This window comes from Halichoerus grypus, chromosome 10 (assembly GCF_964656455.1).
Source record: "Halichoerus grypus chromosome 10, mHalGry1.hap1.1, whole genome shotgun sequence".
Classification (NCBI taxonomy): Eukaryota; Metazoa; Chordata; class Mammalia; order Carnivora; family Phocidae; genus Halichoerus; species Halichoerus grypus.
Window position 1 is genome coordinate 113688205 of NC_135721.1, and position 27743 is coordinate 113715947.

The window sequence follows — 27743 nt, forward strand, 5'->3', positions numbered from 1 at the left end:
CCGGGAGCGAGGCGCCTCTGACTCGACGCGTGGACCCCGGCGACCAGTCCTCCAGCCCCTGCTCCGGCACGCGTCTCCTCACACCCGGCGCCGAAAGTAGGGCGCAGCCTGAGGGGCTGGGCGGGACCCGGGGGCTGGTGGCGGGCTGAGAGATGGGGGCGGAGGCCACCCACATCCCCACACGCGCCCCGCCAGCTCCTCAGCGGCGCGAGCCCGGCGGACCGCGCCTGAGGGAGGAACGCAGCCTCCCTCAGCCCTCCGAGGCTGGAGGCGCGACCCGGCGCACTTTGCCCTCTGGGGAGGAACGGGCGCCTGCGGTCACGTCTCTGGCCTCAGTTTCCCTCTCTGAACAGGCGGCCTTGAAGTCTGAGGAGTAGTTTGTGGAGGAAGCCCCTGGCGTCCTTGCCCTTGCGTCCGCCGTCTTTCCCTCACAGCCGCGGACCCCCCCACCCCGCCTCCAGCGCCTGGTCCTTCCTCGCCCCTCACCCGGCTTCGCCCTCCTGAAGAAGCCCTCTGGCTCTCCCCACGCCCCTGCCCCGGAGCGGCCCGCCCGCTCGGCTGTGCGCCCCTCACTCCCCGCTGCCCGCGGCCGCCCTCCTCCTCCTCCTCCTCCCCCCTCCCCCAGCCCCCCCCACCCTTGCCCGGGGCCCTCTCCCAGCAGCGGCCCCTCCTTGGCTCCCGGTTCCCGATTCTCGTCAGCTCCGCTTTGCGCGAAGCCAGTCCAATCTAGAAGTACCCGGAGGGACTTGCGGGGCGGGAGGGCGCTTTGGAGGGGTGGGGGAGCGTGGAATATATGCTCGGGAAAATCAGTGTCTCAGGAAAATTAAATCAGAGTTGTTGTTTTTCCTTAAAATACATCAATAACCATATACCTGGGAGCAATTTTGTAAGATAAATTGCCATTTATTCCAAGATACCAAACACAAAACAGAAAAGAAGAAAGTGGAACCAGGGCAGGCACAGGCCATAAACATTAAAATCTCCTGCTCTCTTACTGGGGAATGTGGTTTGGTAGATTGCCTAAGTTTTAATTTGGGGCACAGTGATTTGATTTTGGGGGTGGAAATGGGTATTGATCAAAGTTCACCTAAATTTTGAATTCTGTGGCTGATTTTGTGTTCATTTTGGCTTTTCTCTTTTGATCAGAACTTTAAGTAGAAAAGAAGCAAAAAAGCTTTTATAGTGGCAGCTTAAAATATTACTTTGTGTGAGCAATAACTTGATTCTTCTCAAGAAGTCAAAGTATTATAATGTCCCTTTGCTTAAAGTGGAGCCTTATGCTAGTCTCAAGGATAGTACAATAAGGTAGAAATGTGCATAAATTGTTTTTGTTCTGAGTTAAGGTTTTCGTTCACCATTCTTGTTTGGAAACATTTAAATTTGATTCTTGTTTCCTTTTTTGCTTTGTGATTCTATTCCTGTAGTTTCTTGTTTTCTTCATTTTTCCACTTTATAATCCTTTGGAGTTGCATTATTTTAACTTCAAAGGCTAATACATTGTTGAATAAACCAGAGCATCTTGCAGAAAACCAAAGAAATTCAACACCTGGTTATAAGCCAATGATCCAACATTTCTCAAATTCCTAAGTTTTAGAAAAGAGGTGACATGTGTTCACTTTTCTTAGTTTTGTCCACCTTTTCCTGTTGTTTTTTTCCCTATTTCCATCTCCTATTTTTCCCAAGCTTTCCCCTCTTTTTATTTGACTATATTAATAAGAGAACTCAAATCCTTTGCAAGATAAAATAAGTAGAATGTAAGAAGCCATCAATGATCAGAATACATTTAAACCAGGTGTGGGTCACAATCTAACAGAGCTCTTGTTAGTTTATAATTTTGTATTTTAAATAACGGTTTCTTCTTTAAAGAAAATAATTTGAATAATGCCTTGAATTGGAAGATAATCTGAGTGTTATTTTATAGAACTAATAAAAAGTGTTTTTGCTATAAAATAGCACTGAGATGTTTTTGTAATCAAATTTTAAATATCTTTTAATGTTCCTTCTAGTTTGTTAAATACAGCTAAGGAATACAGACAACATGTTCTACACACATGTGCTTATGAGTAAGCGAGGGCCATTGGCCAAAATCTGGCTTGCAGCTCACTGGGAGAAGAAACTTACAAAGGCTCATGTATTTGAATGTAATCTAGAGATAACCATTGAAAAAATTCTTTCACCTAAGGTATGTTGTTGATTAAAATTATAGATTAAAATTATAAATAAATTAAATTAAATTAAAATTATAAAACTTCCAAGGAAGTTTTACTCCTGAAATGGTCTTCTCTCTTTTAATTCCTACAACATTTATTACCTGAGCTTAAACATATGTCAGTTTCTGTTGGTAATTACTATTTCATGTGTTTATCATGAACAGATTGGACCCTGAAAGAGAAAGGTCATGTTTTATATATGTTTTGTAATCCTTTCTTATTCCCTTAACAAAATACCATGTAAGTCATAGGAACCAAATAAGTACTTCTTAGAAAAATAGTGAGCGAATGAATATGGAGAGTAGAAAAAAAGGAGGATTGAGTATAAATCAAAATATATATGAAAATACTTCATAAAGTACTATGTTCATTATAAAACACTATAATAAGATATTAGAATTTGCATTAAAATATTATTTTTGTATATTTTTAGGTTAAGTATTTTTCTGCTTAAAAGAAGGATGAATGATAATTGAAAACCTTCTATGTGTCAGGCACTGGGCTAGGCTTAATCTTCACAACAACCCTATGAAATGGGTTTCTTTTAGCCTCAGTGAAGTGTGGTAGTTAAGAGCATTAACTTTTGGGTTAGTCGAATTTAAGTTTAATTCCTACTCCATTAATAGTTGTGTTACGTCGGGCATGCTACCTAACATTTCTGAGTCTCAGGGTTTGTTTTTTTTTTTCTGTAAAAAGAGGATGTTGTCAAAATTAAATAATAAATGAAGAGCTCTTAAGACAATGCCTGGCACAAAATAAGTGTATAATAAGTTATAGCCATTATTAATAAACTGAAGTTCAAGATGGTTGAATGACAGCCTCAGTAACTGAGCCAAGACTTGAACCTGAGTCTGCCTGACTGCAGAGTTTATATTCTTCTCATGAAACCGATAATAACATATTTCACTTAAATGGTACATGAGATTATCTTCATTGAATAAGTACAAAAGTTCATCATTTTACAAGATGAGGTAAAAGTTAAGTAATTTACTTTAAGTAAGAATAAGCAAAATGTTTGCTTTATAAAGAGAAATTCTATGATTTTATAATTTTCAAATAGGGTTTATGAGTCTAATTCTTAACATTCTAATACTTTAAAAATTATTGAAAGGTGAAAATTGCACTTCGAACTTCAGGACACCTTCTTTTGGGAGTTGTACGAATCTATAATAGGAAGGCAAAATATCTTTTGGCAGATTGCAGTGAAGCATTGCTTAAAATGAAGATGACATTTCGCCCAGGTATACTTGCAATGTTGATTTGTCTCACTTATCTTGGTCCCCTTTTGCATTTTTATTTGGGGTGGTCTCTTTTAATTGGTGGTGCTCTATAATTCCAGGGTGTATAGTGAATATAAACTTCCTTTTCACTGATTCTAAGTTTCCATGGTTAAGGACAAATTATATTCTTTCCCTTGCTCTTTTCCTGTGTTTGCAGGAAAAGGTTATACTTTCAAAAACTTGTAATGTTCCTGTATATTTACATAAAAAATATACATAAAGCTACCACACTTATGTAAGAAATTCTGGTATCAGTTTTAATGGATTGCTTAGCTTGCTGTATCTGTTTTTGCCTTTATGAGATGTGTTAGAAATAGTGTAATTGACAAAACCCAGATATCATAATTGTCATTGTTTTCAGAATTCTCAGGACTCTAAGCAGCATGCTATTATGAAATATTATAGAAAATCTCTAGGCATTCCAAAGTGCTAGAGGTTTACATGCGTCATAAATATAGCCTTTAAATTTAATTTAAAGACATTCATCATTTCTACCTTTTATTATGGTTATTTAGGTACAGACCTTGCCTCTCACACTAGTTTGCAAGCTCCTTGAAGGCAACATCTTTGTCATATTTATTTTCTGAATCTGTTATAGTACTTGTCTCAGTGCCTTGAACATACTATTCCCTCAATTAATATTGTTGAATTGAGGTTGACAGGGTTTTTTGTCTTTATTTAAAATAAAATATTTGTAGAATCTCTACATAAGTTTATACTCAATCAAATATGGTTAATTTGTTCATTATTTCATTTATATAATCCACAGATATTTATTGATCCCATATTTTGTGCCAAACACTGTTTTAGGCTCTGGGATACAAGGACAAACAAGGCAAATGAGGTCCCTTTCAGTTTGGTGAGGAAATCAGATAATGAAAAAGTTTTTTTAAATTATTACAATAATTATAGATTGCGATTGCACTATGCAGGAATATAAACAGAGTATTACAACAAAAAATAACAGAAAACTTCACTTGAGTTAGGCTGTGATTGGGAAAAGCCTTTCAGAGAGGATAGAATTTAAGGTCAAACTTGAAGAATGAGAAGTACCCAGCCATGTAAAAAATCCCTGAGGGAATAGCATTCGGGGCAGAGGGAACTGTGAGAGCAAAGGTCTGGAGGAACAAAAAGGCCAGTATGGTTGGAGTCTAGTGAATGAGGGAAAGATGATGCTGATAGGTTTGTAGGGCTGCAGAGGCCCTGATTAGAAATTTGGGTTTTATTTAAATGCACTGGGAAAGTCACTAAATCATTTTAAGCACAGGAGGGAGCTGATCTGGTTGCTTTTTAAATATTTTTAATATCACTCTGGCTGTTTGTTGAGAAGGGACTGAAGAAGGGCAGGAGTTGGGAGTTTCTTACTTATATAGCATTATTGCTCACTGAATGTGGTTTTTGATTCTTTTCAGGACTGGTTGACCTTCCAAAAGAGAATTTTGAAGCTGCTTACAGTGCTATCACATTGCCAGAAGAATTTCATGATTTTGACACCCAGAATGTGAAGTAAATTTTTTTATTTATTTTCCTTCAATTTGATTTTCTTGATATTTTGTTGTTTTCACCTTCGTATTTCATGAACACAAGTGGAATCTAGTTAACAACTAAAATACACATGCAGTTGACGAAGACTTGAATTCAGTGTGAAATTTTGAAATACACTGCCAAAAATGTATAATTTTATTTGCTGAATGTAGTTTGCAATATTGACAGTATGTTCATCCATTCATTCAGTAAATATTTAATGGGTGCCTTCCACATGCCAGGCACTGCTCTAAGCACTAAGGAGTTAGCAGTAAACAACAGCTCTTGTCTGCGTGAATCTTACATTTTAGACAAATAATAAACAAATAAATAAATATACAGTATGCCAGGAAATGATCAGCGGTATGAAAAGAAATAGAAAATAACGTAAATAAATGACAGGATGGTCAGGAAAGGCCTTTTTTTTTAAGGTCAGAACTGAAACCTGAAGGAGGTATAGAACCAAATCATTCAGTAATGTGGGGAAGAATGTTCCAGGTAGAGCAAGTGGGAAGGCCCTAAGGCAGAACATGTTGGACATTTTCAGGGGACAGCAGGGAGGCAAGTGAGATGGGGGAGTGCTATAAATGAGCATCTGAGTGGTAGGAGATGAGGTCAGAGAGGTAGCTGGGGGTGCAAATGATGTAGGGTGTTGTAGGCCACGTTAAGGACTTTTGTTTTACTCTGATAGGAAGCATAGGAGAGTGACTGGATCTGACTTGATGTCAACATGCTTCCTCAGGCTATCTACTATAAGGGGGAAAGGGTGGAAGCAGAGAGCCTATGAGAAGACTATTTCAGGACGCCTCGGTGGCTCAGTCGGTTAAGCGTCTGCCTTCGGCTCAGGTCATGATCTCAGGGTCCTGGGATCGAGTCCCGCGTCGGGCTCTCTGCTCAGCGGGGAGTCTGCTTCTCACTCTCCCTCTGTGTACTCTCTTTCTCTCAAATAAATAAATAAAATCTTTTAAAAAAAAAAAAAGATTATTTCAGTAAGAAGTCCAGATGACCCTCCCCACCCCAACACCTAGCCCAGGGCCCCTGCCCCCAGGGGCTGCAAGGGAAATTCCACCCTAACTCTTACCAGAAGCTGGGTAGATCCCAGCACTGAGAGGGTCTCCCCGCCCACACCGGGCCATATCCCCACCCCCCATTGATCTGAAAGTGAAGGCCCAGGGGACATGGGAGGAGGGTATTGGTGGTTGAAAAGAGTTAGTGCCTTGGGTGGGGGATGCCAGGACTCATGACTGAGATGGGCAGGAAGGGGACATGACAATCCTGCCCTGTCTGTGGGAGCCTGAGAGCCCAACTGGGGGCACGTGCCCTCCCCACAGATGTGGGGTCAGGATGCCTGGCCGCTGTGTCCTAGAAGGGACCCTCCTGTGGTCTTTGTCTTATTCTTCCTTAATAAACGGTACTATCCCCGCCAAAAAAAAAAAGGAAGTCCAAGGGAGAAATGACAGTGTCTGTGATCACTTCACTTCGCAGTCTTCATGTTATCAAGGTGGTAACACTCAAATTATTAATATATTTTGAAGACAGAGCCAACAGGATTTCCTGAAGAATTGGATATGGCTTTAAGGGAAAGAAAGATGACTATATGATTTGAGCATGAGAATGGAGTTAACCACCTAATGAGATGAGGATAACTAGGGAATGGCAGGTTTAAGAGGGGCAGGGTAAAGGCTAAATTAGGCTTTATAAATTTTACAAATTTTGAGATGATTGTTGTACATCCAAGGGGAGTAGGCAGGTAGTCGAATATCTTTGTCTGAAATTCAGGAAAGCGGTCTGGATTGGGATATATAAATTTGAAAGTTGTGAGTATATAGTTGGAACTTCACCCATGAGTCATAAGAGACCTCCAGGGAATGTGTGTTCAATTTTTTAAAAAGAGAGAGATCTGAGAACAGAGTGTTGGGTCATTCCTAGTAGCTAATAGTCTGATGAGGTAGAACTAATAAAGGAGATGGAAAAAGAGCAGCCAATGAGGTAGGAAAAAAATCAGGAGAAAGTAGGCCAAGAGAAGACTGTTCCATGAGGGAGTGAACATCTGTTTCAATGCGGTTGGTTAGGGTAAGTAAGATAATGACTGAGAATCGACCACTGGATTTGGCAACCTGGAGATCATTTGTATATATGCATGTACAATACACTAGTGTTTGTAAATAATACTATTGAGGAAATAAAAGTATTTTTATAATAAAACTTGTTTTTTGTTTTAGGGGTTTTGGGTTTTTTTTCAGTATACTGCAAAATCCTTGGGTTCTGTTCCCATGTTTTTCTCAATCTTCTGTTTCTCCATAGTGCTATTGACGTTTCAGAACACTTTACTCAGAACCAAAGCAGACCAGAGGAAATCACACTTAGAGAAGATTATGGTAATGATCTACTTTTCCAAGCTGGAAGCTTTGGTGAGAATATTTGAGAAATTAAAATTATAAGCTATAATCAATTGTACTTGCATTTTTGTACTGAAACAATGTCAATAGAAATAGCTATCTCTACGCCAGTAGAAATATCTTTAGAATGAATCTCTTGTTGTGTAAATGCAACTCTCAGTAAGTTTGCCCTTCGGTTTTTCTAAAGAGGTGTCAATGCCAAGACTCAGTCTTAGGCTATAAACTTCCCTTCTTAGTGTACAAGCATTTATTGAATACTTACTCTACATAGGTACTATCATAGGCATAGGCAGTACAAAGTTTGCAGAAGCATTTCCTGAAGGAGCTTCAGGCTGTGAGAGAGACATGAACATAAACATTTGCTGTGGTAACATATATATAAGGTTTTACATGTGTGCTACATAGAGTGTACCTTCAAAATATGATAATTCCTCCAGTATATGATGATATCAATTGTAAAAAAAAATAGATTTTAACATGGCTTGGGACTGAGGAGGAAATACCACATGCTAAGTACGTACTCATTGATTGTGAAACAGAAACTGTTGAGTGTATTTTAGAATTGAAGCCATATAGTATTTGTTCTTTTTATGGCATTTACCTCTGTCTTGTACCATGATACTATATACATCCTGTGTTGGTCTGAGAACTCCAAGATGATAAGATCTTGTGTCATATTCATCTTTGACTCTTATAGGTGGGAAGGTGAGGAGCAGAGGGGGAGGAAGGGGGAGGTGGAAAGAAACTCAAGCAGACTTTGCGCTCAACGTGGAGCCCCATGTGGGGCTTGATCCCACAACCCCGAGATCGTGACCAAAACCAAGAGTTGGATGCTTAACCGACTGAGCCACCCAGGTGCCCCACTAGGATCACTTTTATCCACACTTTCTGTAAGCTTCATACCAGTGCTGATTTACAACAACAACAAAAAATTGGAAATGCCTTTTAGGTCTTCTTTCTATTTCCCTAGCCACCTATATAGTTTACCAGTAGTGGGGTGCCTGCATGGCTCAGTTGATGAAGTGTCCGACTCTTGACCACAGCTCAGGTTGATCTCAGGGTCATGAGTTCAAGTCCCACATTGGGCTCCACGCTGGGCATGGAGTCTACTTAAAAAAAAAAGTGTGTGTGTGTGTATGTATATATGTATATATATGTGTGTGTGTGTGTGTGTATATATATATATATATATATATATATATATATATATAGTTCAAAGGTACTAAAGGCCTGGAGTACTAGAATACCCTCCTACACATTTCCCAGTCTCTTCCCACATTTTATATATCTCTGCAAGAACAATTGTCCTTAAATTCCATTTTTTTTTTTCATATCACGTTCCTCTACTTAAGTATTTTGGATTCCTATGACTTACTTTAGACACCCCTCCCTATCCTCAAGGCCCTATACCAGTTTATCATCTTCTTTGTTTTATCAACTTTGTTTTATTCTCACTACAGAGTTTTGCTCTAAATGTCTTACCAGCCAACCAATACAATTTAGCTGTTCTCAGTCTGTGTCTCCTACAATTCAAAAAAGGGGAGGAACATGTTCTTAGTATACCAACAGACCTGAGTTTGAATCAGCTTTCTCTATGGCCTTGCTGTGTGATATTGGGCAAATGACCTAGCTTCCCTGAGCCTTACTACCCTTTTTGTAAAATTGAGATACTACTAGCATCATCAGAGTGTTATTTCCCTTATTTCCCTTTCAGTCCTTTTCACCAATAAGTGATTTTTCTCTCCTTCAAAAACTAGCTCAAACATCATGTTTTCTGAGAAATGTTTAATATTTATACTATTCTGAACTACAATATAAGATTGAAAGCAATGATTATTTTTTAAATTTTTTTTTGAGTAATCTTGGTATCGTGATGGTAGTGCTCATAATACAATGTCTGCTCATAAATGTTATTATCTTATTGGCCAAGTCTGGTTTTTCTTTTGGGAGCTTTCAAGCTGCTTCTGGAAGATGTGAACATATTTTTGGTTTGGGGAGGGGGGTTTGGTTTGTTTGTTTGTTTTTAAGTCAGTCTTCTATTGAGCAAATCTTTAATCCAGTGCAATGAAGACTGCCTTTTTCAACTCTTCCTTTCTAGGAGATGTAGGCCTATAGAAGAATCTTAATATAAGTGATACTTCATTATTTTCTTTACTGACTAACACTAATTAACATGGGTTGTTAAAGAGAGGGAAGAGAAGACCAACCTCTGTCTGACCGCTGGTTTCAGACTCCTGGACCTAGAGACTGAAACCGAAGAAAGGCAAAGAATATACATGTGCTGATGGCCAATCTGGAAGCAAGTCAGTTTGAAGCAGGGCATTCATTTTATCTGCTGCTGTGGAGTCTTAGGAGTTTGCTCTCATAAGTTGCCATTTTGCAAAATATTTTACCAGTGAAATTCTAACAGATACTGTCCTGTCTCTGCTAGGTTCAGATCCTGGCTTTGTCATTTATTAGGGTATGCCTTTGTGCAAATTATAAAACCTTTCTATGGACATGTTTCCTTGTCTGTACAATAAGGATTATAATAGTATCTTCTGTTACATAGTATAATGCACATAATGAGTACTCGGTTAATGTTAGCCTCGGTTAATGTTAGCTGACCGGGTTTTGTCTTTTTGACTGCCGTATCTCCAACACCTAGCAGATTGCCTAATACCCAGTCATTCAATAAATGTTTATTGAATGAGTGTTATAAGCCCATTCTTTAATATTTTACCTACCTTTCCATTCCTAAGAAGACAGATATGCTTCTTATTTTCCAAACCTCCATTATGGATAAACAACACAAGCAATTGTACTTGAAATAACATGAAATAATGCTTATCAAGCAGGACATGACCTATCTAATGTAGAGAAATCATTCCACTGCCAATAATAATCCTCTGGGAAATTATTCAACTGAACTACAACTAAAAACGCTATCCTAATGTATTTTCCTATTGCTTTAGAAATCCAGTCTCCACTGATTAACTGAGTGACATTAGTTGAACAATTCAAATAAGTTTTTTAGCTCTCATTTTTCTTATCTGTAAAATGGGAGGGGCTACACAAAAAGATATCTGAATTTCCATCTAACCCTAAAACTCTATGTTTCTATGGCTAACTCAGTGATATATATTTATTTAGGGGAGGAACCAGAAATTCTCAGAAGACATAGCCTCTTTGATGACAACATATTGCTGAATTCCAGTGGTCCTTTAGTTGAACATAGTTCTGGAAGCCTTGCCGGAGAAAAATCTCTGTTCTATGACAGTGGAGATGGATTTGGAGATGAAGGGGGTGCAGGAGAGATGATTGGTATGCTGTCTGGTTATATGGAAGTTGGGTATTTCAATCATACTAGAATGTATTAATAGGTTTATTAGATCAAACTAAAATTTCAGGTATGCCCCTGTGTCATATAAATCAATATATTTTTTACACAAGTTTTCAAAATCTATTGTGTATTTAAACATTTAGGTTAGGTCTAAGTGAATAGCCATCTATTTAAACTTTTCATATAGGTTATAAAATACTACTTGTTTTTTTTTTACAAATTCCTAATTTTTAAAGGGGAAGGAGTGGAGTTAATATATTCCTCACAAAATATATTAGATCGTATATTAGAAAACATTGTTTTCCTTAATAGAAATTGTGAAACAGCTATTCTAAAGGATCTGTCCAACATTTTATAATTTTATATTTATATTATGATGTTATTATAAAATAATCATAGAAATAGGGTAGACAAAAACTAGGAAATCTAAATACACATTTTAAAGATATTGATGGCTAAGTAACAAATGTTTTTTTAATTCTCTAGTTTACTTTAAAAGGCTGGTTATGGCAAACTTTTTGAAATTTCAAAATTATGAAAAAACAGTGGTTCTACCTTAAATCTCTACCAAAGAATTTTGAAAGCTTTTACTTCTTGATTTGAAATCTAAACATGGCTGTGTAATAAGGTTACTGTCTTGGTATTAGTTTAGTACATATCTCTTGAAATTAAACATCTATTTAATAAAGGAAAGGAAATGATATATATAAATTTTTATATTATCCTGCTTGAAATATGATAGTCTATGTAACAAATCAAATCTACTTAAGTAGGGTTGTACTTTATAATCCTGTATACAATATTGTCAATAAATGTTTAGTGAACAAATGACAGAGTCAACTCTGTATGACAAAAGTATTTATTGTGTTTTTTAAGACAATCTACTGCAAGATGATCAAAATATCCTGTTAGAAGATGTGCATTTGAGCAGAGAAATTTCTCTGCCTCCTGAGCCTCCTGATACTGTAGTGGGTATGATGAAATTATCCTTTGTGTAGAAAGTGAACAGATACTAATATTCAAATTAAGCCTTGTAACTGCACAGTTTAGGTAGCAATATAGTATAGTGAATGATAGTAAAGAATGTTGTCCCTCAAACTCTCTTGAGTCTGACCCTAGACAATATGGAATAGGAAACTAGGCTCTGAGAAATGTACAACAATGTTATTTAACCAGGATTGGGTTTTTTTGGTATGAGAGCACGTTTAAACACTGCCAGAATACTATGCTTTTGAATCATTAAAATAATATGTGCTACATGTTCAAAACATCATTAATGTTTGTCATTAATATGGTTATTAATTATTAATATTGTTAATTATTAATATTAATACCATATTGGCATTAATATAATTGGACAATCTATATACAATTTGAGAAAAATCACAGATGTGGGGATATTTTCTACTTGAAATTCATGTGAAGGTACCTCAGATTATTTAAAGTCTTTCTGTCTGATTTTTCCTGAGAATTAAAACCATGAATAAACCCATTTTGATTCTTCACTCTTTTTGATGTTACATTTCCCTCCTAACACATAGTAGAAATTTAAAATGTAAAAAGAGAGGCGATATAAGTTTACTTATGGTTCTTTATGGGTCAACTAATAATTAAGTGATTTAACAGAATACAAGTTTTTTAGCAGACATATAATCAAATTTATGTCAGTCATTTATTGTGGTTGCTACCACTGTTTCTACTAAGTCTAACCTTAGATGTTACATGTGCAGAAGAAGGTGATGATACTTGACTCACCTAGACACTGGGCCCCAGACCATATAATCTCTGTGTCTCTTCAACTCCATTAAGTACATGATTCTAAAAATCAGATTTGGCTCCAGTTAGCAATATAAATCTTCAATTATCATTATCTTTTGCTTTCGTTCTCATATAAGCATCTAACTCATAACATAACCATTATTTTTTTAATAATTCCTTTTATGGTGATGTTATTAGTGGAACCAGATAAACCAGAGTATATATGTCTACCTGAAAATGGAAAAATGGATGAAACATTATCAAATGAAGAACAAGGATTTACCCTTGACCCAATTGATGCTGCAGGTCAGACTCATTCATGTTTTTGTTTTTATTTTTTATTTTAAAAATTTTTTTAAAGATTTATTTATTTGAGGGGGTGGGGCAAAGGGAGAGGGAGAGAGAGAATCCACAAGCAGACTCCCCACTGAGTGTGGAGCCTGATACAGGGCTCGATCTCACAATGCTGAGATCATGACCTGAGCCGAAATCAAGAGAGTTGGCTGCTTAATCGACTAAGCCACCCAGGACCCCCTTTGTTTTTATTTCTGATACACTACCTTATTTACTGTGAGATAATCTGTGAAATATTATTGGAGGTAGTCAACCCAGTAATAACATTTGCAATATGATAGGGAAAGAGTGTGGAGGAAATTTGAGGTGATCCTTTCATTATTGTCAGTCATGGTCAAGCCATATACCCAGTTTGGGAAACTGGAAAATCTAAAACTGAGTTCAATGCCAGTAGTTACAGAACCATTACTCTCTGTTGGGCTGAGAAATGAAGAAGACATAGTACCTGCTTTTAAGAGGCTTACAATCTGATTGGGAAGATAGATAAACATGCAAATGAATATAAAATAAGGCAGAATAAAAGGATCAGAAGAGAGGCCTATGCCCTCTAACATTTAACCTCATGCATATTTTTAGGAATAAAAGATAAATATGAATCTAATATATAACTTGACCTTGTAAGGACATCATAGTTTTAAGTGGTATAATTGATATGAATTTCAGTTATAAACTCAGGCATGCAAGGAATAAAGCACTCAAGTTTTTTTCTTTACTGTATGCAACTCTGAGCTTCTATCTCACTGGGTTGGCAAAAATTTCAATCTGTACAGTTCCCCTGTGTGCCCTAAGCCATGTAGTGTCAAAATTTGGGGGAGGGGTGTGGCAGGTAGAAAGGAAACTTAGGTCATCAGGCACAACAATTTGTGGTACCCACTGTCCCAGTCTATATAGCCTCTGGGGTCATCACACAGCAGCCCTTCTGGGATCTTGTCATATTCCCAGGATTTTACTAAGGCACATTAGCAGGCAGGTTACTTTTCCATCGGGCTCCATCTGATCTCAGATCTTCACCCATTCTGGGAAATCTAATCTTCCCTTTTTGCATCTTTACTAAGGAAAAGCGTAACTTCTGCTTTCTTTCTACCTGGTAAAATTATCTAAAGGAGTGAAATCCCATGGGCCTAGCTACCTACTTGGAATTTGTGTATGAATTTCAGTGGAGGACGGAAAAATACACTGGCCAAATACAAATTAATGTTTCAAAATATCCTATTACATGGATATTTTAGGGAATTTCAAAATTGAGCAACTTCCCTCGTTATATCCTCTGCTCCAAATTTCCTCAGTTGTCTTCCTGCTAGGTCAACAGAGTCCCTCCTAAGCACTTGGAAGGAACACTTTACAAAATGCATCAACTGTTGGCCACTCAGATACTTTAGCTGTGCAAAAACCTTGTGAAGCATAATTTTTCAGTAGAGAGAAAGGGATTTTCTTCCCATGGCAACTCTGTAGGTTACACTGTGGTAGATGTTTCTTAGATATGCAGTGCCTAGAATATCATTTTACAAAGCTGTACAACCAATCACATGTGTGCCTATTTCTTATATTTAGACATTGCTGAGAAGAGAAAAGGCAAAAAGAGGAAATTGCTCATAGATCCAATCAAGGAGATCAGTAGCAAAATTATGCATAAACAACTTACTTCCTTTACGGACACACTTACGGTTTTGGAACTTGCACCTCCTACCCAAAGATTGATGATGTGGAAGAAGAAGGGAGGAGTGGACACACTTCTGTCAACTGCTGCCCAGGATTTGACTCATGCTGAACTGAAAATGGTAATAGTTTTCATCTTTTTATGTAAGTGCAATGTTTGGTTATAAATAAATAAATGCATATTTACATTCATGTATACAACAGAATATAAACTTGTAAAAAATACCCCTTACTTTTGAATTAATTTGCTTGATGTGTGTGCATGAGTTATAGTTTTCATTTTTTAGCACATGTGGTTGTATTTTATTGAATTGTTTTGTACAAAAACAAGAAATAAAAATGTATGTTTTTACAGTTGTTTACAAAATGCTTTCTGTCCTCTGGCTTTAAACTTGGAAGAAAATTGGTACAGAAGGAATCAGTAAGGGAAGAAGTGGAAAGCAAAAACATAACAGGTGAGACATCCTAACTGTTGGTGTTGAAGGGAATGTTATAGAAACAAAAATGTCATTTTACATTTCAAATGAAAATGGGATCCAGTTCCATATTCCCATGTATAAATGCTATCTCTAGAAGAGTATTTCAACTTAAAAGAAATTGTTACATCAGCATTGCCTGCAGATTAATTTTTGTCCAACAAGCTACATTAAAAAGATGAGGTATATATACCATGTGGATTCTTCCTAATCTCACTCCTCCCTATCTCCCCCATCCCTACAGGCAGTACTCTAAACCTTCAACAGATAAAACTATTTTTGTCTAGGAGGGTAATGTTTCACTTTAAGACAGCTAACATGAAAAGTCACCTAGTGATAAGAATAGCATTTAAACCATACAATTAACCTGAGACATAGATACTTCCATCCACCTAGAGGATACATGGAGTATTAATAATTACTGATTATTATTGTGACTATTATAAAGGAATAATAAAACCAGCTTTGGTAGTAAATGAATCTCTGCTTCCTGATCACCTGTCCTGAAGGCATAAAATCTACTGAACCATACACCAAGATGGGCTTGAACTATCCATGTTGTCTTGTGAGTGCATGTGTTGGAGTGAGTGTGGAGGAGATAGTTGATGGAGGATGGGGAGTGGAGGTGGTAAGAAGCAGACAAGGGGAAAGAGAAGATAAATATACACGAGACTTGGGAAACTATAAGAAAGTTTGTACACACTTTGCTTAAATTCTTGGATTCCAAGTTTTCTGTCAGAAGCTCTCTTTTTTAACAACCATATTCCACTTTAAGTTTAAAAGATATTTTGGTGAAATCTTTACTTCCATAATAATTCAGAGACCTCCGTGATGGAAGAACTAAATTCCCAGCAAGACTTAAATCAATCCAAAACTTGGAAGAATGTGATCGATGGATCTAAGTATAGCTCTCATGAGGATATCAATAAAAATATTAATTCTGAGGTAAGTTAATCAAAGAAAATCATAAAAATACTATTTTTCTGACACAGAGTGAAGAAAACTTGAGACTCTGATATGTCTTCTTACATTTATAGTTTATATTTCATCTTACTCTGTTATTTGTTTAGTAAGTGGCAGTACTATGTAAAGCGTGATTTTCTGAAGCTTGGATAGTAAATTACAAGATAAGTAGTTTCATACTGTAACATTTTGCATGGTACATCAAATAGATGAGTGTACTTGAATCCAATTATATCCTGAGAATCCTACTGGGCCCCACATTCAATATCATGGAATTTTTTAGGACTCTAGACAGTGAACCTATGTTTTGTTTCTGATCATAAATTCACTCTTCTCACCTCTAAGACTATGTTTTAGACCTATAATTACCTTAACCTTGAATCCAAAAGACTGTCTAAAATCCATGACCAAACAAAATTTTTAAAAAGTTTTATTTGAAGATGTAATTTTTATTCAAAAAAACGTAGTTATTTAAAAGCATCATCGGAAACGATGTGCTTTAAAATATATTCCCCATTGTCACTTTAGTGGTTGTACAAATATAAATATTATAGCCAAACCAGATAAAAATAAACTAGTGCTTTTCTGGTTTGTTCCATCATCACTGTATTTTGATAACCACTCAGGGAATTCAAAGTCAATCCATATTGGAACTGAATGCCCTTGCAAGGAAAGACAATTTTATAATGCATTAAAACAGTGTATTTTACTAAATATTTAATAGTATACTAGATATTGAGATATTGGGTTGCCAGTAGTACTGTCTTCCTTATTTGGGCTCAGGCATTTCTTAGAGTGCACCTACTGAAAATTATGATCAGGCAAGTTTGTTTAGTTCATAATTTTTTAACATAGTAACAAAATAGATTTTCCCAAGTGCTTGAAGTATAGAGATTGATATAGGAGTTCTCTTGACCCTCTTAACTCCTTTACTCTATACTTATGCTTTAATTTTTAATTCCATTCTTATTCTGCTTCCAAAAATAGTGAACAGATGTGAAATATAATCAGGAATGGGAACACATCGACAGAACAGAAAAATAATTGATTCTGATTAATCATTTTCAAATTTTCATAAAACATTTTTTATGTAAAGTAACTGCAAAATTGAGAGTACCTAAAATGTAGAATATTCATAGAAATTAAGAGAGAAAAAAAATAAGTCTCCACAAACATGTAGATTAAAAAATAAAATGCAAATCCTTATATTCACTAAAAATTTTAAAAGCTGAAATGAAAAATCAAGTACCCTTTGTTGTAGGAGGCTCCTAACTTAAAGACTGGTTAAAGATGAAAAAGGGGCCGACTGTTTCTATAGCAATGAAAAAAGGAGATGATAAGGAATGGAGAATTTCTGGCTTTCTCTTGTTCCTTCTTCCTTTATGCCTTTGCTCCCCTTCCAGAGGACACAGTTTTTCTCCCCTTTTGCCAGTGACAGCTCCAGCAGTGGTGGCAAGAATCTTGCCATGGCCCAAGGTAGGGATATTAATATCCCTTCCCCCATTTTCAGCCCTCTGTTTATAGTTCTCCTTCCTCTGCCACCTGGTACTGGTGGTGTGAGGATAGAGGTAGGGGCTGGGGCTAGACAAAATGCTTCAAAGGAAAGTGGTCTTAGCCACACAGCTATGAAGGTGTTTGATATGAGGTCTGCAGTGGTGAAGGAGGTAGGAGTGGAAAGGATGGGCAGCAAAGAGGGCAGGGTTGTGCCGGTTCTTCATTTGTGGAGGCATATGGAAAACAGGGCAGCCTATCTAGGATATTTCAGAAATAATATTTTGTGAATGCAGGTAGTATTTTAAATTAGTTTTAGAAATGAGCATTCATTAACAAAATAAAATTGTTCCTGTGATTACTACTACTGTGATGACTTACCTATCTTTCCCTAATTTGCTTTAGCAGGATATTGTTGAAATGGTATCTTCAGCTACTGAGGGATCCTCTTTAATGAATGCCATCTTAGCACAAGAAATTGAGAATTGTACAGTGGAGTTGGTAAATATATGCATAGTCTTGAGAATGTTCCTAAAAACTTTGTCCCTGGGGCTCCTGGGTGGCTCAGTCAGTTAACCATGTGCCTTCGGCTAAGGTCATGATCCCAGGGTCCTGGATCGAGCCCTGCTTCTCCTTCTCCCTCTGCCTGCTGCTTCCCTTGCTTGTGCACTCTCTCTCTCTAATGAATAAATAAAATCTTCAAAAAAACAAAAACAAAAACAAAAAACTTTGTTCCTAAATAGTTACCACCTTATTTGCCTAAAAATTGGTTTTAGAGCTGTCATGTTACTGTCTAGAATTATTATTTAAATTAGTCCTCTCAACAAAGAGGTATGTCAGTAGTTTGATAAAACATACTCAGAATTGCTTTGACCTTTTTCCTTTCTTTAACTTATTTTGAAACTTCAAATAATTTGAAAGAAAATTGTGAGATTTTTATGTTATCAAAGGTAGTCATAGGTTAAAAATATTGAGAATCACTGTTTTAACTTACAACAGCTTTAAAGAAGCAGAGCTATAATAGAGGTACATCTTAGGGCATTTGAAATTTTACTTTATTTATAAATGGAAAACGAAAAAACAAGAAACAAGCATGGCATTTTTTTTTTTTTCCAAAACATTATATGGATCAAGGCCTATATCTGTCCAAGATTTCTAGAAATCAAAAAAAGAAAGTGGTCTGCTCAAAGGGACACAATTCAATAGCAAAGCCAGAAGTAATATCTGACTCACCTGGCTCCATAAGTATCATGTTCTTATTTCTCCAGTCTTTGTACCACAGTGCTGAAAGCATTTTTAAGATTGTAATGAATTTTAGCAAAAGTTTCTTATTGAATAATATCAAAATAGCTATTAGTGCCCGATGCTAGTTTGTTCTTAAATAAATTATCTTTATAATGAGTTCCAAGACTACTAGATTGCTTTTTCATATGTGGAAAACAGACTGAATTCTCTAGATAATCTAGGACAGGATAGATACCTGAACTTTTTACCTGAAACATCCAAACAGCTCGGCCAGAAGTGGGTTGATTCATTTTCACCTTTCTCTTTGCTTCTGTAGACACAGGTTATTTTCATACATGGTCAAGCAAACCACAACACAGCACAAGTTCAGCTGTTTTAATAATCCACTGGGCTTTCCACACAATGGATTCAGCGGTAAGGTGTCCAGATAGATCAAGTAGACAGGCTTCAGCAAAGCGCACAGACTATTTTTTCTGAGCATTTTCCTGGTTAGTTTAGTTGTGCAGTTATAGGTGAAGCTGCAGTCTCACGGATCTTTAACAAAGAGTTGGTCCACTGCTTTTTATATTTGAAAAACAGCATTTGTGTATTTAACTATATAATAAACACCAGTAATTGGGTGAACTCATTTATCCCAGGGCAGACCAGAAAGAAATAAAAGTAAATTGTACCTGGAGGGATTTGGAAAACTCTTCAGGATAAAGTGACCATATTTTCAGGTCATTCCCACTGGAATGTAAGAAAGGAAGCTATATAGGCAGGACCAGGAAGGCAGTATAACTGGTAGGAATGAGGACTCTGCAGTCCCCTTAGTTTCAAGTGATTCAAAATATCATCTAGAATATTCTGGAACTTTCTGAAATAATTTTGGAGTCTGTGAAATTGAAAACAGATAGGAAGTGTCTGGGCTCCAAAGGTACCCGTGAAGTGACGCTTGACAAACAGTGTACCTGTGGTAAGGATGATTGCTTGGTCAGAGCTAGCCTAGGAAAAATTACAAAGTAGGTCAGTTCTGTGCCACCTTCCTCCCCCCTACCCCCCATCCCCCGCACTTTGTAGACTTGCTCTTTTGTCAGATTCATCAGCACCTTTCCTATCCCCAGTTCTGTTCTTAGCTCATAAAGTGTTAGTTGATAAGAACTTAGAGTGAGTTCCTGTGAAGGGATTTCAACTTGACAATTGTTAAATATTGAGGTGTTTCTGAAGGTGGCTAAATTTTAAAGACTGAAAAGAATGAATCTATTCAGATAATATGACAGGAAGTGGGTTGATCTTTTTTGGGCAAGTTTCCCTTGAAATCAAAAAGGTTCTAATCCAATTGTACACAGATTGCTAAACATCACTTATTAATTAGACCATCTTTATCACCAGGTAAGTTCACATAAAGGCCTTTACAAGGCAGTTTTTCTATAGCTTTATGTTTATTCCTGTCAACTCAGTTCAAATTGACCAGAGCTGGGATAGTCCTAACCAAAAGTCACTGCTGATTTTACTTTTGAAAGTAAGGACATAATCCTCTTGGATGCATTACCAAAACAGACTGCAGAATCTCCTACTCCGGAGCCTCTCATTGCGTAGGTAGCATAGATATAATCCTGCAAAGATTGATATATATTTGTATGTTTCCTATTCTCTCTATCATCAGACTATAAACTCTATTTAGCAGGACCCAGTGTTATAGTTGGGTTTCTTGTAGCAGCTAACACTATGCTTGGCAAATAGTAAACATATGGTAAAATTTGTTTAAATGAAATATTTTATCCATCATTCAAACAGGAGTCATCAGGGAATGAACAAAATATTGAGACAGAGAGATGGAATCGAAGAATTCTTCAGATGTTAAATAGTTTGCGGGTAAGATGGTAGGGTTTGTCAATCCTATTTTTGTTTTTAAAAATAAAATGTTGATGTCAATCTTCCAGATATTAATAAAAATGAATTCGTCTTCATTATTTTTTTGTTGAGACCAAATTCCACTAGAATGAAATGATTTTGAGCAGTATACCCAGGGCTAACTGTGGGAGTTTGCTTTTGGTGCCTGCATATTCTAATCAACTTCTTACCTATACTCATGCTCCTAAGACATCTAGTGTATGTCCCATTCTTGTGTTTAGCAGGCTATCAACTAATTCTCTATATGAAACTAAGTTTATAACAGTTTAAAACAGATCATTTTAAAATTTAACTTATATTTGGGGGCACCTGGGTGGCTCAGTAAGTTAAGTATCTGACTCTTGATTTTGGCTCAGGTCATGATCTCAGGGTCATGAGATAGAGCCCCAAGTTGGGCTCTGTGCTGGGCATGGAGCCTGCTTGAAATTCTCTCTCTCCCTCTGCCCCTCCCACCTCCTTCCCTGCTCTCACTCTCTCTCTCAAAAAAAATTAACATATTTTAATCAAAATAATACATGTATATAATTTTTAAAGTTCAATAGTTCTTAACGACTGAGCCACCCAGGCGCCCCGAAAGTTCAATAGTTCTATGCTATAAGGCTAAGAAGGAAACAGAGAAGTTTTTTGTCCTACCTTCCTTATTTACTAAGTCCTGCTCACCAGAGGCAACTATATTAAGCTGTTTCATTTAGTATTTATATCTATATTTCTAATTACATATTCTTACTGTTCTTTCTTGATATTTCAGCTTTAAATTTTATCTGTTGACTTCTTTCAACGTAAAAGGAAAATTTAGCATAGTTATAGCTTTCTCACCGCAGTCTGTTTTTAGCACAGTATTCAGTGTTTACAGTGTTATAATTGTAATAGTTATGATGTAGATTTGATTTTGACAAAGAGCCAAAATATCAGTGGTTTAAAAAGATAAAGTATAATCTGGTATAGCCGCTATGCTCACAAAGTTGTCAGAGACCCAGGCTACCTTTATCTCATTTTCTTTATTCTCAGAATCAAAAATGGCTAAGTACCCACCATGTCTGCATTCTGTTCAGCAGCAAAACTTCCTTTAAGGGTACAACAAGAAATTGTGTGTATCACTTTTCACATTTCATTGCCCAGCACTTAGTCACCTTGCCACATGTATCTGGGAAATGTAGTCCTTATCTGGCAACCTTGGGCCCAGCTAATTATTCTATTGCTATGAAAGAAGACAAGAATGGATATTAAGAGACAATCAGCAGTCACTGCTACAAAGACTATGTAAAAATTAGTGTAGTTACATTTCTTTTCTTGTCAACTTTATATTGGGTTTTTTTGGAGTTAATCATTGCCTCATTTTTCCCATTTGCTTAGTGTCTATATACTCATCCTTAATTCTTTTCTCAAACTCTCTGACAATATAATGAAACCCCTTTTAATATGCTCAAATGTGTCAATTGATTCATCAGTTCCAGTATGTTTTCTTGCAGATATTCCTTCCTCTTGTTCTAATTGGACTAGCTGCTCTCTAGGTCTTTTCCCCAGTTTTTATCTTGGGACATTCCTTAATCATAATATGGGAATTCCTTTGTCTCTTTCCTATATTAGTTTCTTTATTTCTCAATGCTTTGATCTTCTTTACCTTGAATTTTTTGGTGGTTAACATCCTTTCATAATTTCCTGAGATAAAGAGTGCATAGGAGATAGACACCCTATGTACAAGTCTGAAAATTTATTTTTTTTACCTTTAACTTGATTTGGTGTCTCTAAATATAGTTTGAAAATAATATCTTTCAGATGTTGAAGACTTTGAACATATCTAGGCTTCTTGTGTTGTTACTGAGAAGTTAGATGCTGCTTGGTTGGCAATCCTTTGTAGGTGACCTTTATTTTCTCTCTGGAAATGTTTAGGTCTTTTCTTTACTCCTAGTGGTCTGAAATTTCATGATGATGTGTTTTGATATGGGTCTTTTTTCATTTATTGTGCTGAGCAGGTAATGGGTTCTTTATTCTGAAAGTTCATGTCCTTGAATTCTAGGAAATTTTATTGTATTTCTTAGATTTCCTTCGTGTTATTAATCTGTTCTATCTTTCTGGATTGCCTACAGGTTAGATGTTGGGTCCCCTGAGTTACACCTTTAATTTTTAAAAAATCTTTTATCCCTTATATTAATTCCCCTTGTCTTTTTATTTTTTTCTACCCTCTAGAAAATGTCTTCAACTTTATCTTCCAGTTTTTATTGAATTTTATTTCTACTTTCACCTTTTTTGTTTTCCAGGAGTTTTTTTCTTCGTTATTAATTGTTCTTTTGTTTTGTAGCATCCTAATCTTTTCATTTATTTATTTAGTTTTTTAACAGCTTTATTGAGGTATTATTAACATACAATAAACCTATTTAAAGTATACAGTAGATAAGTTTTGACATTATGTATATATCTGTGAAACCATCACCACAATCAAGATAGTGAACATATATATCTACAACCCCAAAAAGTTTCCTGTGCCTCTTGATAATCCTTTGTCCCATCTCTCCCACTGGTCCCCCTCCCCCCTCCTCAAGCAACCACTAATCTGCTTTCTTTCAGTAATCATCCTCATCATGTTTTATGGATACAGAGTCTTCTCTTTCGTAGGTTATGGTTTTCTTCTGGTCCCTACATTGTCTGTGTTTGCTTAGTGATTCTCTTGAATGTTAGTGATGCTCTTGAATGTTAGAAATTAAACTCAAATGTCTGGTAGATCTTTGGTTATCTGTTCTTATTTAAAAGTGAGACAGCAAAGGGGGGTGCCTCAGTGGCGAAGCTGGTTGAGCATCAGACTCTTGGTTTCGGCTCAGGTTGTAATCTCAGGGTTGTGAGATCAATCCCAACCTCAGCTTTGTGCTCAGCGAGAAATCGGCTTGAGATTCTCTCTCCCTCTCTCTCTGCCCTTCCCACTCATGCTCTCTCTCTTTCTGTCTCTAAAATAAATAAATCTTAAAAAAAAAAAAAAAAAAAAGAGTGAGCCAGCAAAAATCAGATTGGAAGTTATATAAGCAAGGGTGGGGCTTGTAGACTTATGGTCTTAATAGTGAGATCACTGGGCGGTGCCTCCCCCCCCACACACACACACACACTTGCACACACACAGGTGCCATTATCTGTAGTTCTCCTAACCCCCAGGCCCCCGTCAGTTTTCTGAGCTAAATCTTCAAATCTACTGCCCAGGAGATACAAGCATGATGCTGCTGGTTCAGGAACCAAGAGGGGGAAGGCAAGACCTTGACTGTCTCATTGTTTAGCTTGTAGAATTTCACTTAACCCCTAGCTTGTGGTATGACACTTCTCCACCATCCACAGTGCTTGGTATCCCAACTCTAGAGCCTCAGCGGTTGGAATCTCTAGAAAGGCAACTTCCTGCCTCCTGGCAGGGTATTGGAGTCATGGTCTCCTGGCTCAGTGAAGTGGTAGAGTGGACCTGAGGGTCTGACTACTCCCAAGTAGACTTCTGAGGAATTTTTATCTCCATCTTAGAACATACTGTTACCTGCAATTCCTGAGCTTTTCCAAAGTTCTATAGCTCACACTGGCTTGTTTTCTGCTGGCTTTCCTCCCTGCTGGCACTTAGGTTTTAACTTTCTCTACTCTGCTAAGTCAGTCAGTCTTTCACTTTGTCTTTATCTCCTTCCTTTGTCACCTTTTATTCTTTTACCTTCGTTTTAGAGAGGTTTCTAGAGGGAACAGAATAAATAAGCATGTGTGTTCAGCTTGCATATTGGGATATTTTTCAAAAGGATTATTGAAATTGAAAAGGGGGTCCCTCTTCTCTCCCAGGGGAAAAAGTCGGTCAATCCACATCTTGTCTCCTCAAGAGCGAATAAGCAAAGTTTTGGCATGCTGTCTCTGAAAGGCGGCTGATACCTGTCCACTCCTTTTGTTGAGATAAAGTATGATAAAGTATTTAATTTATTAGTTTGCTAAATGTTGTGGACTAGCAAAAAAAAAAAAAAAACTGTATATGGTATTTCTAAAAATACTTCACAGCTATCAAAGGAATTAGAAGCTCAAGGGATACTGACCAGTATTCATCACAGTATTTCTAACTAAAAAAACTATACTGTACTTCTATTCTAGAACTCTGATTCCAAGTACTAGCCTTCATAAAATGAGTTATCTTTATCCATAATTACTTTATTGTATCTCAGTTTTTTCTAGTAGGTTCATAGGCGCCCTATGGTGAATCCAACATCTTTTTAATCTGTGCCAAGAAACTGGGAGATGTTTATATAGTCATACTCCTCTGCCACTAAGATATAAATATAATTTTACATTTATAACTATAGTTGTTTATAGTCACCCCCACCTCCCAGTACCTTTAAGGAAAAGAAGCCTGATAAGGCCGATAATTTTCATTGTATTTGAAGCCTCCCAAAGTCCTGTGGATTGTTTTCTGCCTGTAAGTCTAAACTGACTTCACTTTCCACAAGAGCCCATTTATGTTAACATCAAATTTTTTTTTTTTAAGATTCTATTTATTTATTTGACAGAGAGACAGCGAGAGAGGGAACACAAGCAGGGGGAGTGGGAGAGGGAGAAGCAGGCTTCCCACTGAGCAGGGAGCCTGATGTGGGGCTCGATCCCAGGACCCTGGGATCATGACCTGAGCCAAAGGCAGACGCTTAACGACTGAGCCACCCAGGCGCCCCAACATCAAATTTTTAAAAGGCCTAACATTTGTATAACACATCAGAAATTTATATAACACTTTAAGAGTTCTTTTGAGTGCATTTTCTCAATGAACCAAGCTTATACTCAATGACCTATAATGTTTTTTAAGTTTATTAATGAGTCATTTGCATTTCTCCATTTTAGGATTTCACTCTCACTTACCAAAAATATCAATATTTTATTCATTATGCATCCACAGCCTGCTGTACTTTTAATGATGTTGTTTCTCTTTCCTTTCTTCTTTTCTAATTATTTTCCCAGGAATCCAACAAGATGGGAATGCAGTACTTTAGTCTGATGAAGCTCTGCAGAAATAGTGACCAAAAACAAGCTGCTGCCAAATTTTATAGCTTTCTTGTCCTAAAAAAACATCAGGCTATTGAGCTGAGCCAGAGTGCTCCCTATGCAGATATTATAGCTACAGTGGGACCAATGTTCCATAAAATGTGAAGGAAATCCAGAACATACAGATTTATGTAATCATTGGAATTTCTGTGTAGATTGTTCAATTTAATGCAGAAGCTGTCTGGAAGCAGCTAAAGGTCTGATCCATTTCATATATAGTCTGACTCCTATTTCCTCTTTGTAAATTCAGGAATAATCATAGCCAGAATTGGAAACCTATATGCTTACAGAAATACTTAATTGTAGCTAAATAATATTTTTAACTTAGCTAACTTGAATGTATAGTATTTACCATTTCCCTGACTTGAATGTTGCATTTAGAATACATTTTTAAAATACTATGTACCTTCAAGAAACATTTAAGGATATTTTTTAAAAGCCATTTTACATGGGATTATTTACTTAAATTTCATGGAGTAATTAATAATTAATACTTCCTTACTTCCCCACAGACAATAATTAATTTGATTCTAATGCAGATACTCCTTGATTTGACTTAACATTATGGTTTTTAATCTAATATCTTAATTTAAAGGTTCTAAAATACATCTTCGTTTTAAATTATCTGAGTGGCTTTTAGCCTATTTATAGGTCATTTAACATTTTTATTTATTATTTAATGATTATTATAACTACCATTCATATATCAACAAAACTAAATCTGCTTATGTTAAAAAATTAGCAGACACTTACTCAGCATGTTGTCTGCAGCTACAATTCAAGTAAAGGTCATTAAAATAAATGTTCTTTTACTTGGTGTTTACTGAGCATTTTTGACATTAAAACTATTGTTTTTCTTTTTTCTTAGTTGAAGTTTGAGTTAGGAAATTTTCATATAATGCTCTGTGAGCTCCATTGTATACTATAAAGTGAAGCCTATAGTAGTCTCTTCAATCCCCTTGGATCTGGAATTATGCTGGAAATGAAATTCTAAATGGCCTCTTTGAATGTATTAATTATATAAGATTGAAATGTCAAAATTGTCTTTTTAAAAATGTCTTTTATTTTTTGAAAGATACATGATTTAGAGTCCCCTAAAAAGTATTTTTTTTAAATTAACATACAGAAAAATTGACTTTTTCATTTTGGCACACAGTTCTGTGAATTTTCACACACATCTAGATTCCTTTGACCACCACTACATTCGGGATACCAACAGTAACGTCACCCAAAAAACTCCCCTGTGTTATCACTTTGTAATCACTCCCTTCCCCATCCTAACTCCTAGCAACCACTCTTTTACATGACTATAGTTTTGTTTTTTTAAGAATGTCATATACACGGAATCAAATAATATGGCTTCTTTCACTCAGTATGCCTTTGAGATTTGTCCAAGTGGTTGCACTTATCAGTGGTTTGATACTATTAATTGCTGAATAGTATTCTGTAGTCTGGATATACCACACTTTATCCATTTACCCCCTGGAGGACATTGAAGTTGTTTCCAGTTTTGGACAGTTATAAATGGGCTGCTGCATACACTCGTGTACAGCTTTTGTGTGAATAAAAGTTTATTTCTCTAGGGTAAATATCTAGGAGTGGGATTGCTGGTTCATATGGTAAGTGCATGTTTAACTTGATAAGAAATTATCAGGTCATTTCCCAGAGTGGATGTACCTTTTGCACTCACACTAGCAGTGTGAGAGTTACAACTGACCTTTTGTTACTTTTTATTTTGAGATAATTGTAGGACTCCATGCCATTGCAAAAAATAACACAGAAAGATCCTGTATACCCTTCACCCAGTTCCCCCGACGGTAACGTTTTGCATAATTACAGTACAATAGCACAGGAAATTGACATTGATACAGTCTATTCGTCTTATTTATATTTCACCAGTTCTGCATGCACTCATTTGTGGGTATTTAGTTCTATGCAATTTTATTACATATGTAGCTTCATGTGACCACCACCACAGTCAAGAAACAGAAGAGCTCCATCACAAGGATCACTTGTCATACCCTTTTGAATCCACAGCCACCTCCCTCTGTCCCCTCCTCCCTAGTTCCTGACAACCACTAATCTGTTCTCCATCTCTATAATTTTGTCATTCATGCAATTGACTTTTGTGGATGAATTTT

The 27743-nt window shown here is 36.7% G+C and overlaps 1 protein-coding gene across 4 annotated transcripts; it reads left to right on the forward strand.

Annotated features, from left to right (window-relative positions):
- RAD21L1 (RAD21 cohesin complex component like 1) lies at positions 1-26475 on the forward strand. Of its 4 annotated transcripts, none has more exons than XM_036121760.2 (14): positions 1-96; positions 2007-2182; positions 3322-3451; positions 4903-4996; positions 7319-7425; positions 10546-10716; positions 11612-11707; positions 12692-12799; positions 14399-14625; positions 14859-14958; positions 15800-15924; positions 17839-17934; positions 20455-20532; positions 25519-26475. In XM_036121760.2, exons 2-14 carry the CDS (start codon positions 2039-2041, stop codon positions 25705-25707), a joined length of 1665 nt encoding a protein of 554 aa, XP_035977653.2. In that variant the 5' UTR covers positions 1-96; positions 2007-2038; the 3' UTR covers positions 25708-26475. The 4 variants fall into 4 exon arrangements, with proteins under 4 accessions (XP_035977653.2, XP_035977654.2, XP_035977655.2 ...); XM_036121761.2 differs by having other exon boundaries at positions 17842-17934; XM_036121762.2 differs by lacking the exon at positions 20455-20532.
- Positions 26476-27743: the final 1268 nt, after the last annotated feature.